The following is a 12,405-nucleotide window of genomic DNA, read 5'->3' as shown; positions in this document are numbered from 1 at the left end:
CTTGGTCAATTATTTTGCTCCTTGGTGTAAAAGAATTAGTTATGGATCAGTGATGTATCTGCAATATTCCTGCAAAACGTATTATCCCGCATAACGTCATGAGTCCAATTCCTTGCAAGCTTTGTAACGTTCATTTCATTAAATGTTTGAGAATCGGATAGTGGAAAATCATTTTGAAACACTGGATCCAAACATATGAAATGTTTAGCTGGTTGGTGAGGTGGCAGTGGGGGTGAGTGTGTCAGATGCAAGGAGAAACAGATGAGCAGGGCACATAATGGACAATTGATACACCCATAATCATTTTGTGCACCGATCCAAGTTGAATTTAATCTCCAAGGAGCTTCAGAAGGAGTTGAGCATTTAATTTAGGCCAAGGCTCCTGTTCAGTAAGTCCCGAGGGAGTGCCGCCTGTCAGATGAATTCAAACCAAGGCCCCTACCTGCCTGTTTAGGTGGATGCAAGAATGGCTGCCTCAAGTCCCCCTCCCGCAATCGTGGGGGCCCCTGGCCCGAGATGCGGCCTCCACCATCCAGACTGATCACAGACCCCTTCCTCCCTCCAGCAATTACGGATCCTTCCTTCCCCTCCTCAGCAATCGAGGCCCCGCTGCCCCACCCCCACTGTCCCCACCCCAATGTCCCTGCCCCCTGGTGCTGGCCCCACCCCGGCACAGCCCAATGGGCATTGCCCAGGTGCCAGCCTGGCAGTGCCCAAGGGGCACCCCCACCTTTCCCTCAGTCTCCCCCGGGGGCCTTATTGGCCTCTGGCTCCACTGGCGAGGCCAACATGACTGCTACCCATTCATGAGGAGCATGTCTATTCTTCGCCAGCGAGAACCTCTCCCAGCGAGGCCAATAAAGACAGGCGAACCCAGACGATTGAGCGCTGGGCTTGCTAATCAGATGTAAAACAGCATTTCCATAATTTTAAGTAAATTATTCAGCTTCTCGCCCATTTCTTGTGAGAGGCTGAAAATCCCGGTGTCGTAAAATGGCGCCGGTCACGAAAACCAGCGCCAATCGCTTTACGCCCCACTTTACAACAGTGTCGCGCCCGAATACAGTCGTAAAATACCACTCAATGTCTCAGCATCCATGTAGTCAAGCCCCCCGAGGATCCTATATGTCTAAATAAGGTTGCCTCTCATTCTTCTAAACTCCAGTGCATACAGGCCCATCCCATTAAAATCCCTCCATATCCAGGGCAGGATTCTCCGGTCTCCCAGCCTTCTGTTTCTCGGCTGCACCATTTAGCTAGTGGCAGGATTCTCTGGTCCGGTCACTGTCAATAGGAATTCCCACTGAAGCCATCCCACACCACTGGGTCACCCATGGGCGGGGATGCACTGCCAGCGGGATCAGAGAATCCCGCCAGCATGAACATGAAGAAAATTCCGGCCCTGGGATCAAACTAGCTAACCTTCACTGAACTGCCTCCAAGGCCAGTATATTTTTCCTTAGATAAGGGAAAATAACAAAATAAAAACTAAGGGTGCTGAGTAAAGAGATCGAGTTGCACATGCAATTTATGCTTTACTCATGTTACAAGTTTCAAAGAGTCAACATAAACATGGTCTCCCTCTGTGCTGCATCATTCTGTGCCTCTATGAGTGGACCTTTCGTGGCCCCATTGCTTTGGGAGCAAGTCTTTAGGTTAAGGCGGGCAATTCAAATGTCTATTGACTTCGGCGGGTCTGTAAAATCCTGCAGGCATAAAATTCCACCCTTTGAAAGAAACCAAAACAAAACATTCTGAATTGACATTATCCATAAATGACTATCCTCACGCGGAAAACTCCACGGGCGGGATTATCCCAATCCATCATGCAAACCAGCCCCCTATCCATTGACTCTGTCTACACTTCCCGCTGCCTCAGCAAAGCAGCCAGCATAATTAAGGACCCCACGCATCCCGGACATTCTCTCTTCCACCTTCTTCCATCGGGAAAAAGATGCAAAAGTCTGAGGTCACGTACCAACCGACTCAAGAACAGCTTCTTCCCTGCTGCTGTCAGACTTTAGAATGGTCCTACTTTGCATTAAGTTGATCTTTCTCTACACCCTAGCTATGACTGCAAAACTACATTTTGCACTCTCTCGTTTCCTTCTCTATGAACGGTATGCTTTGTCTGAATAGCGCGCAAGAAACAATACTTTTTACTTGATGTCAATATATGTGACAATGATCAATCAAAATCAAATCAAATCCATGCAACTCGCCACATGTTTCGCGGTGGTGGAGCCAGCTCGCTATCGGCTGGTGGCAGGATCTCCTGGTGGCGCCATTGTCGCCGTTGCACTCCTAGCTGCTGGGAAACTTGGCCCATGTTTCCATTCGTTGAAAATGGAATACGATAAAGCAGTTTTGCTGATCAGCTTGTTGGTATGGAACAAGTTCATCAATGTAAATTAAAAATGAAGCCAAGTCCACGATTTAAAATAATTATAGTTTTGATGAAAAAAAGCAAGTCTTGCTGCAAAAAAAACCCCCTATATAGCATTGAAAATGAAATTTGTATTGCTGTAATTATCTAGCAGTTACAGAATTTTATTAGAAGGTAATGGTAACATAAAAAGACATTGACACTTCCATCTGCCTTTTGATTAAGTTACAGCATTTACAAAAATAAGTTCCACTTTTCCAAAATACAATAGCTCGAAAATAATTCATTAACAAACAAAACCAATGGACAGGATTACAGATGGAAATAAATTCTGAATTTGTAAAACTTACAAATGGTGGTTAATGGAAAGGAAGAATTTAAAACACTCTACAGAAAGGGGGGGGAAAAAACACAACACAAAATATGAAGCAAATCTTGAATAGTCCAAAAAGAGGTTAGAAAAGTTATGAAACAGCAAAGGAAATAAGAAAAACTTTGGTTTATCAATGACCTTGTCCAAAACCTACAATTCACTGGGACTAATCCAAGTTAAATTTGTACGGCTCATGGGATATAGATCACTGATCAATTTTTTTTTTGTATTTGTGGTCTCGCTGTCATAATTATTTAATGGTGTCTTCATTTTTTAAATTATCTCAGACTGGAGCCAGAGTGTGTTTTCCTACATTTTCCACATTTCTCAAGATACATATGTCAGTGCTCCATAAATAGAAAATGTATTACTTTTTTCAAAATCAACAGCTGCTCCACAGTTTCACCTGTGTGTCTTGGCATTCCAAAGCTAAATATGCATTTTTGAAATTAATTCACTATCTTTCTAAAAAAAAGTTGCGAATAAAGGGGCATTTTCAGCCTTGCCTACCCAAACGGAAACTGAGGCTGAAATTTTCCGGGTCCCCTGTGGCAGGTTTCCCACAGCAGAGGTGGCTTGACATTGGCAATGTGCATGGCTCGCCCGTCCTGCCACTGGGGGACCCGAGGCTCGGGTCCACTTTGGCGGAACTGGAATATCCCACTGGCTGGAAGGGCTGGAAATTCCTCGGGTGTTGACAATCACCCGTGAGACTTAACTGCTGAGGTTGGGTTCTCTTCACACTGTTTTCCACTCCAACCTGCTCTTCTGAGCAAATGTGAGAGGCATCTGCTGGAAACCAGCAGGGTTTGTTTTTAAAGATTGCACGCTGGGTTCTAATGGGTCATCAGATGCTGATTGCTATTTTAAATTGAGCCCGGTCAGAGAAACTGTCGCAGAATTGTTCACAGGCCAACCTAGCGAGGAGTTGGGGCCTGCAAAGGTGTCTTTCTAAAGTGATTGTCCACATCCCAGAAGTTATGTATGTAGACTTCTCCTCCACTGCATAAATCTCCCATCCCATTCCTCAACCCCAATAGTGAGGCCCTTTACTGAACCTCTTTCCATCCACCTAAATGTACTAGACGTCTTCTGCAGCTGTGTTCCAGTCTCACCCGCTGGCCAGCTGCTGCTTTCCATTGGAAAGTCTACTGGGCATTTTGCTGTCAAGGCCAAGATATTTTGGCACCCATCTGCTCAGCCCAGAACATTACGATTTAAGTACTGTCTGTGCTTATTTTTTAAATTCATTTATGGGATGTGGGCATTGCTGGCTAGGCCAGCATTTATTGCCCATCCTAATTGCCCTCAAGAAGGTGATGGTGAGCTGCCTTCTTGAATCGCTGCAATTCATGAGATGTAGCTACATCCACAGGGAGGGAGGTCCAGGATTTTGACCCAGTGACAGTGATGGAACAGCAATATATTTCCAAGTCAGGATGGGGAGTGACTTGGAGGGGAACGTCCAGGCTGTTCCTAAGTGTCTGCTGTCCTTGTCCTTCTAAATGGTAATGGTCACAGGTTTAGAAGATGCTTTGAGGGGTTTGGAAAACTTAAACCATGTTAAAACTTTTACAAAGTGAGAAAGCTTTCTGAATATCACAACATGGAACATGTTCTGATACATACAAGATACTCAGTGATATACAACTGAATTTGTAGCTTCCCTGCTTAAAAATTGACTCATTGCTGATCACACCTACCTTTGTCACTTGGCAATATTTTGTGTCACTAAAATCATGTATGATACTTTCATTTCTGATGTTCAATTCATGCAAAATTGATTTCAACTTCCATTTCTTCAAAGGCTCTTCTCAACCTTTCTAGAATCTAACATATAATTACCCCAAATCAGAATGTTGAGAAGGTTAATTTTAATTACACAGTGGGACCCTGATGTACGAATACATAAGGTGCTTGAAATCCCTGTTTGCATTATTTTACGGGAGGCATCATTCATTTTCAAAGCGTCAACACAGAGAGAGGAATTTCAGGCGAGTCCATTAAAGGGTAATTGTCTGACACTGTTCTCAGTAGAGAGCTTCACCATGACAAAAAAACCACAGTGGTGCAGAATGAAAATAGTGAGCAGCACACCTCCAGTTCCCCAATGTGCGTGGCCAAGAAGGCAAGTCTCTCCACTGGCCTTACAAACTCTGAAAATTATCCCTTCAGTGTTAGCACATGAGCATCTCACCATAATATTTCAACGCCCTGGATTTTGGGACTGGTAGAGATACTCAAACCCACTGATTCTAAAACGCAGTGCAACAAACCTCCAACAGCTTCATCAACAGCTTTAGTGTCCACTGGAGAAAAATCTCTTTACGTTCCACATCCTTTTTAAGATACAACAAAGGAATGGGCACAGGAGATGCATCTGGCACATTTATTTCACTATGAAGGTAAAAGGATACAATGAACACATACCATAGAGCTGTAGGGGGTGGGGGAGAAAAGCAATTATGGAGCATTTCATATCTGTATTAAGGTGTTTTAATGCACTCATGCACACATAGATTCATGTCAGCTGTTGATACAATTGCAAATATTCTCAAATACTTCATCACTCATGTTCAGTTTAAAATATTGGTAAGTCACTAAAACAATCCTATCAAAAATATATTTAGCAATGGTAAACAAACGAACTACGCCTGATTAAATGCCAAGTGTGCAAATCTTCTGCTTCTCTCAGCAGCCGGTTGCATCATCTAAGCATGCACATGGCATTTGACATCATATGCAGCAGCATGTAATTTAATAGGAAGAACTCAAAGTGCTTCAGTACTAATTTTGAGTTCTGTACAAATTATGTCCTTTGTCATGCTAGGCAGGTAAAAGCAGGTCGCTTGCGTCATCAGCGACATCGAATATTCCTTCGCTGGCTTTGCAATCAACAAGCAAGTTAATTTGCTGTAACAGTTCTTTGAAGGATTGAGAACAAGCTATGAGAATAGATACCAGGATGCTCAGGGTGCCTTGGAATAGTGAAGAAATTATTTGGGATTGAGAAGTCCTGTCCTTTGTGAACCATTGCTAAGTATTTTTACTGAACCACTATTTTGAGCATCTTCCTATAGACATCACCTGTAACAGCTAGTTGTGTGCTAACAAACTTCTATCCACTATCTTTTGATTAAGACATCTGTGAAACCTCATTTGCCTAAAATTATTCACTTTCAAATAATCAAGGTTTTGTTTTATTTTACAAAAAACACGAACTGCCGTCGAACCAAGCGTCGGTCAAAAACCAATACCAGGTTATCATTTGAATAATACAAACTTCAGAGGAGAAATAGATCCAATCTTTATATCACTGGATAAGCAGACTTCAGTATAAATTAATGCATATTCAAATTGGGAACCAACATGTGCCATTCATTTCCATAGGATAATTTGTGTGAAGGTTGCTGACCGTCTCTAGCAGATCAAAAGGAAAAGGAGGAAATTAAATTGACATCCATCGCATAAGCAAGTATTATTAAACATTAGTTGCAAGATTTCTCTCCCATCGCCACAGAGGGTATTCCCATGTGGGATCCTGGTTGCTGGCAAAGCTCATAAACTTTGGAATGATGGTTAGAGGTTCTAGTTCCTCTTTTGATTTTCTTTTCCCTCCTCAAAACATGCATTTTCTGTGAGAATGCTATATTTTCTTGGTGGTGGTTGGAACTGAAATGTTTTTTGCACAGCAGGAGTATATATTTTTTTACATTAATATTGATATTTCTTTCCCCAGTTCTTCTGTGTGAAATAACAAGGCAGAGAAAGTCTGTGTTGATGATAGCAACAGTGCGATTCCATTCTTTTATTCGTGGTGTTTTGAGGAGTTCCACTTCCACACTATTACTCCTGAAGGAGAGAAAAAAGATGTTTTAGAAACTCCAGGAAATCCCCCCCCCCCCCTCCCCTAGTTTGTCCAGCCTCTCCTTATAGCTCATGCCCTCTAACCCACGCAGCATCCTGGTAACCAAAAGAGGAAGTGTTGAAAAATCTCAGCAGGTCTGGCAGCATCTGCGAGGAGAGAAAAGAGCTAACGTTTCGAGTCCAGATGACCCTTTGTCAAAATTAATCGATTCACTGCTTTGGCTTTTGACAAAGGATCATCTGGACTCAAAACATCAGTTCTTTTCTCTCCTTACTATTGCTGCCAGACCTGCTGAGATTTTCCAGCATTTTCACTTTTAGTTTCAGATTCCAGCATCCGCAGTAATTTCCTTTCATCCAGCATGCTGGTAAACCTCTTCTGCACCCTCTCCAAAGCCTCCACAGCCTTCCTGTAATGTGGCGAGCAGAATTGAACACAATACTTTAAGTACAGCCTAACCAAAGTTTTAGAAAGCTGCAATATGACATCCTGGCTCTTGTACTCAGTGCTCTGACCAATAAAAGCAATCTCCCTCAGTTTGCTCCACCTCCTCCCCACTCCACTCTGCCCCACCTTTTGAGGTGTTAACATGGGCTGGTGCACAATTCAAGGGGCATTCCAATGTACCACCAGGAGTCACTGATGAAGGTTGGATGATTCTCCTTCTCCTCAGCAAAGCATGGTGGCACAGTGGTTAGCGCTGCTGCCTCACAGCGCCTGGGACCCGGGTTCAATTCCCAGCTTGGGTCACTGTGTGGAGTTTGCACGTTCTCCTCATGTCTGCATGGGTTTCCTCCGAGTGCTCCGGTTTCCTCCCACAGTCCAAAGATGTGCAAGTTAGGTGGATTGGACATGCTAAATTGTCCCTTAGGGTCAGGAGGATTAGCTAGAGTAAATGTAAGGGGTAACGGGAATAGGGCCTGGGTGGGATTGTGGTCGGTGCAGACTCGATGGGCCGAATGGCCTCCTTCGGTGCTGTAGGATTCTATGATGCTATGATTCTACGTGACAGGCAAACTATCACGTCCCATCACTGCTTTGGCTGTTCTCAGTCAACCCCACACAAATTTGGGGTTATACATGGACGGAACTACACTGGTCAGTAATGTTCAGTGCCACATTTTGCAGTTTATTTATTCACCAGTGGCATTGGGAGGATAAATATTCTTAAAGTGAGTCCTCTAAAGGGAACACCTCCGAATAAAAAGGTGCCAAATATCCATCTTGTATGTGGAGTTGGTGGTTAAATGAACATAAGGATACAAAGGAAAATTGATGTTTTTACGTCTAATTTTAAAAAAAAAGAGTGGCCAGTATTTAATGGGGATGAAGGACGTCTCACTCATTGGGAGGAATCCTGCATTGCTTTTCTTTCAGGGGCCTGACGCTATTACATTCCAATCAGGTATCGCAATGGAATCGCACTGTTGCTTACCTTTACAGCATCAGGTCTCCCATTCGGTTAAGCCCCCAGCAGGGTGCGAATCCCACACCCGGGAGCTGTTGTCTACTCAAGAAGCCAGCAGCTCTCCATATCGGTAGCACCACTGGGAACGGTGGCCGCTACTGGTATTGCAGTGGGATCTACCAAAGGAATTGGCTGTGGATCCTTAGACAGAGGTGCGTGGGTAGGATGGGGGTCACTAGCGGGGGAAGGGGGTGGGGAGGGCCAGATGCAAGGGTAGGGAATGGGCCTGTGGAGCTCACCCTACTTGATGTTGGGTGCCTTGATCGGGCACAGAATGCTTTCTTCCCTCTCCCCTGTAGGACGCTGGCAAACGTGACAAGGTTTGCTGGGCAGACTCCCCTGATGATGAATCCCTCACTTGCCACTAGTTGAATACCAAGCAAGGGAGGAGGGAGAGTGGTGGGATCTCTGAAGGATTGAATTCCTATTATCTCCTTTCCAGCAGAATTAGAGTAGATTTGAAATACTCTCTAGCCATAACGCTAAGGTTTTAGAGTCGGCGCAGTGACGTTGGAGAGGGATCGATTAGCCCTTTGACTAAAGCACCAAAATACTGGACATCCCATAGATCATTGGCAAACACGGCTTCTGATTCACTGTTAGGCTTGAAAAGCCGTTGTATAACCCACCAAGAAATTGAATATTTAAATCTGACCACATGTGTCACAGATGGTAAATTAAAATTGAACACAATGAAAATTACCAATCAAGAAACAAATGCTAGCGGCCATGTTACAGCCAGTTAGTAAAATACTTGAATCTTGCAAATTTCACTTTTTGGAATGAATGTCTTATATTTCTGTGGCATTTACAGAAATTAACAGCTTAACTCTTTGGGATAAATAGCAGAAGGAGGTTTAAGTCGATGTCTGTTAAACCTGCTTCCTTTATGCTTTGTAAAATTTTCTGTCATGAACTTTAATCTACACCCACACCTCGAGGAAGTAATGCAGCAGATAGTAAAGGATATGACTCCATTCTATTTAGCTCCAATTACATCCCATGGACGACTTGCATATTGTCCCAACGCTGCATTTACCATCGAGTTCTCGACAGAACGTGATCACCTTTTTTTATAATATCCAATCTCTGTTGAAGAGAATATCTGTCCAGCTCTATTTGTTTTGAAGGAGTTAATAGAACATTAATTATTATTCCTGAGTCAACGCCACGCATCCACTCCTGTTCCTTCAGAGGCATTTTTGCTTGCCAAAAATTTGCATTACACAGCACTTCAAATTAACCAATTAAGTAGCATGCGAAATCCCTTTTGCACACCTATCATGCGTTTCCGATTAAGCAAATTCAAAGGCTGAGGAACAGACTGCAGGAAAACATTTGTTCACTGGTCTCACTTCACTTGATTTTCTTCTCATAACCTCTTCTAGTTTTCCGATTGCAGTCTTTCTTTAGTGGGGCGGCACGGTGGCACAGTGGATAGCACTGCTGCCTCATGCCAGGGGCCCAGGTTCAATTCTGGCCTCAAGTCACTGTCTGTGTGGAGTCTGCATGTTCTCCCCGTGTCTGCGTGGGTTTCCCCTGGGTGCTCCGGTTTCCTCCCACAGTCCAAAGATGTGCAGGTTAGGTTGATTGGCCATGATAAATTGATCCTGAGTGCCAGAGGGACTAACAGTGTAAATACATGGGGCTATAGGGATAGGGTCTGGGTGGGATTGTTGTCGGTGCAGACTCAATGGGCCGAATATCCTTCTTCTGCACTGTAGGGATTCTGTGATTCTATTCTATTCTATGAAATAACTCGCTTATATTTGTCTTATTTATGTTCTTTAAGATTTTAAAGACCGAAATTACACCTTTCCTCCAGTGAAAAGAGGCTCAAGTATGTTTATCTCATTTCTTCATGTACCATCTCCCAACCCCTCACCCATTCTCCTTCTTCTTTGCTGAAGCCACTTGAAAGCATCCTTTTGAAAAGTGGATGAATACCATTGTACCAGGGTCCCAGGTTCAATTCCGGCCTTGGGTCACTGTCTGGGTGGAGTTTGCACATTCTCCCCGTGTCTGCGTGGGTTTCCTCCGGGTGCTCCAGTTTCCTCCCACACATAAGAGACGTGCAGGTTAGGTTGATTGGTATTACTAATTTGCCCCTTGGTGTCAGGGGATTAGCAGGGTAAATACGTGGGGTTACGGGAATAGGGCCTGGATGGGACTGGAGCTGATGGGCTGAAAGGCCTCCTTCTGTACTGTAGGGATTCTATGACTTATATGAAATAGGTTTCACCAACGAATTGCACAGTATTAGAATTGTCTTATAAACAGTTAATATATTCCTCCAATATATCTTGCTTATTTACCTAGTGTAAAGTTCCAGTTTTAAAATATAAATACATTTCACACAATGTTAAGTAATCAATTTTTTGATATGCCTTAGTGAATGATAACATGCTTAAGTTTCACTGTGCCGTCAGCAACAAGTTTGCACACAGGCAACTCAAATAGCAGAAGAAACCCATGGCATTGAGCTGAAGTAATTTTTGTCGGCTTTGTGTTGAAATAAAAGAGATGCTGGATTCCCTGTCACTAAAAAACACTGAACAGGAGCCCACCCAGGGGAACATTGGCTACTCTGCAACCAGGATGGAGGTCAGACTGCCACCCTCTCCGATCAGGAAGCCTTGTTTTAGAGAGGTGCAATCCAATCAGAGTCCCACATTTCAGCGGTGCTTCTTGACAGCGGCATGTGGCATTGGATCAGGATTTGAGTGAGTGTTTGGGGGGTCTTGTCGGGGTTCATGCCGGCAGGCCCTGCTGGGGGTCTGGCTGAGAGCTGGGGTTTGAGGGGCCGTCGGGGGAGGGTAACCTCAGGAGGGTTGTGGGGGTGGGGTGGATTAGAGTGCCTCTGATGGACCCAGAAGGTCCACTAAGAAGGGACCCTCTCCCTGCGTGGCACCAGCTTGTGTAGGCAAAACTACCAGGCTGCCCATTTTGTGTGGGCCTCTTCCACCGCCTGTTACATCACACCAGTGGTGGGATGAGGTCCTGAAGTGGGCAACCAATGGCCTAAATTGACTCAATGTTGGACGGGCCACACAACACAACCCTACCACTGGAATAATTGTGGAGGAGGCAGGGGGCAAACATCCCATTCACTTACCTTCTCCCTGGTCTCTTATTTTCAATGGGACATTTAAACTCAGCAGCTAGTGTCATGAACAAGGGATGGTGTCCGCCATCGTTCTGCTTCTTGCATACTTCGATGTGAGACCAGGGACCCGCTGTGCTGCTTGAACCTTACCCGGCCTGAGTCAGGAATATCGGGCAAGACAAGCGCTTAAGAAATTTTGCACAGGCAAATCAGTATGGAGTGATTCACAACGACCCAATATAAGAGCACCATTCGCTCATAAGAGATTGGGTAAACGCACTGTGGATGCATTTATTTAGACTAGGCACATTAGAACATTTTTACAAAGGTGGAAAGCTTAAAGACAGCAAAGCTGTGTCTGCTGTCTACTGCTCACAGGCCAAAGTGAAACTCAGACTGGATTACATGACGCACTTTCCTTCTAGTGATAACATGCTGCTGTCCATTAAAGGCAGATTACAACAATCTGCGCCATAAATATTCTATGTTTCTAAAACCAAGAGAGCCTATAATGTGGCAAAGAGTAGTGGGAAGTCAGAAGATTGGGAAGGCTATAAAAACAAACAGAGGATAACAAAGAGAGAAATAAGGAAGGAGAGGATCAAATATGAAGGTAGGCTAGCCAGTAACATTAGGAATGATAGTAAAAGTTTCTTTAAATACATTAAAAACAAACGGGAGGCAAAAGTAGACATTGGGCCGCTCCAAAATGACGCTGGTAATCTAGTGATGGGAGACAAGGAAATAGCTGAGGAACTTAATAAGTACTTTGCGTCAGTCTTCACAGTAGAAGACATGAGTAATATCCCAACAATTCAGGAAAGTCAGGGGGCAGAGTTGAATATGGTTGCCATCACAAAGGAGAAAGTGCTAGAGAAACTAAAAGGTCTGAAAATTGATAAATCTCCGGGCCCAGATGGGCTACATCCTAGAGTTCTAAAGGAGATAGCTGAAGAAATAGTGGAGGCGTTAGTTATGATCTTTCAAAAGTCACTGGAGTCAGGGAAAGTCCCAGAGGATTGGAAAATCGCTGTTGTAACCCCACTGTTCAAGAAGGGAACAAGAAAAAAGATGGAAAATTATAGGCCAATTAGCCTAACCTCAGTTGTTGGCAAAATTCTAGAATCCATCGTTAAGGATGAGATTTCTAAATTCTTGGAAGTGCAGGGTCGGATTAAGACAAGTCAGCATGGATTTAGTAAGG

At 44.0% G+C, this 12,405-nt stretch overlaps 2 protein-coding genes across 18 annotated transcripts in view; both read right to left on the bottom strand.

Moving 5' to 3' along the window:
- aar2 (AAR2 splicing factor) overlaps positions 1 to 12,405 on the bottom strand; it is a 65,673-nt gene that overhangs the window by 44,336 nt on the left and 8,932 nt on the right. The gene's annotated exons all lie outside the window — the stretch shown is intronic.
- The window catches only part of LOC144508578 (band 4.1-like protein 1), a 290,684-nt gene continuing 283,511 nt past the window's right edge, over positions 5,233 to 12,405 (bottom strand). For all 17 annotated transcript variants that reach the window (XM_078236670.1, XM_078236672.1, XM_078236665.1 and 14 more), the window contains one exon: positions 5,233 to 6,611. In XM_078236670.1, the coding sequence (XP_078092796.1) occupies positions 6,606 to 6,611 (6 nt within the window). In that variant the 3' untranslated portion in view covers positions 5,233 to 6,605. The remainder of the gene's footprint in view (positions 6,612 to 12,405) is intronic.

This window comes from Mustelus asterias, chromosome 20 (genome assembly GCF_964213995.1).
Source record: "Mustelus asterias chromosome 20, sMusAst1.hap1.1, whole genome shotgun sequence".
Lineage (NCBI taxonomy): Eukaryota > Metazoa > Chordata > Chondrichthyes > Carcharhiniformes > Triakidae > Mustelus > Mustelus asterias.
The sequence above is the reverse complement of the archived record's forward strand: the minus strand, read 5'-3'. Positions and strand labels throughout refer to the sequence as shown.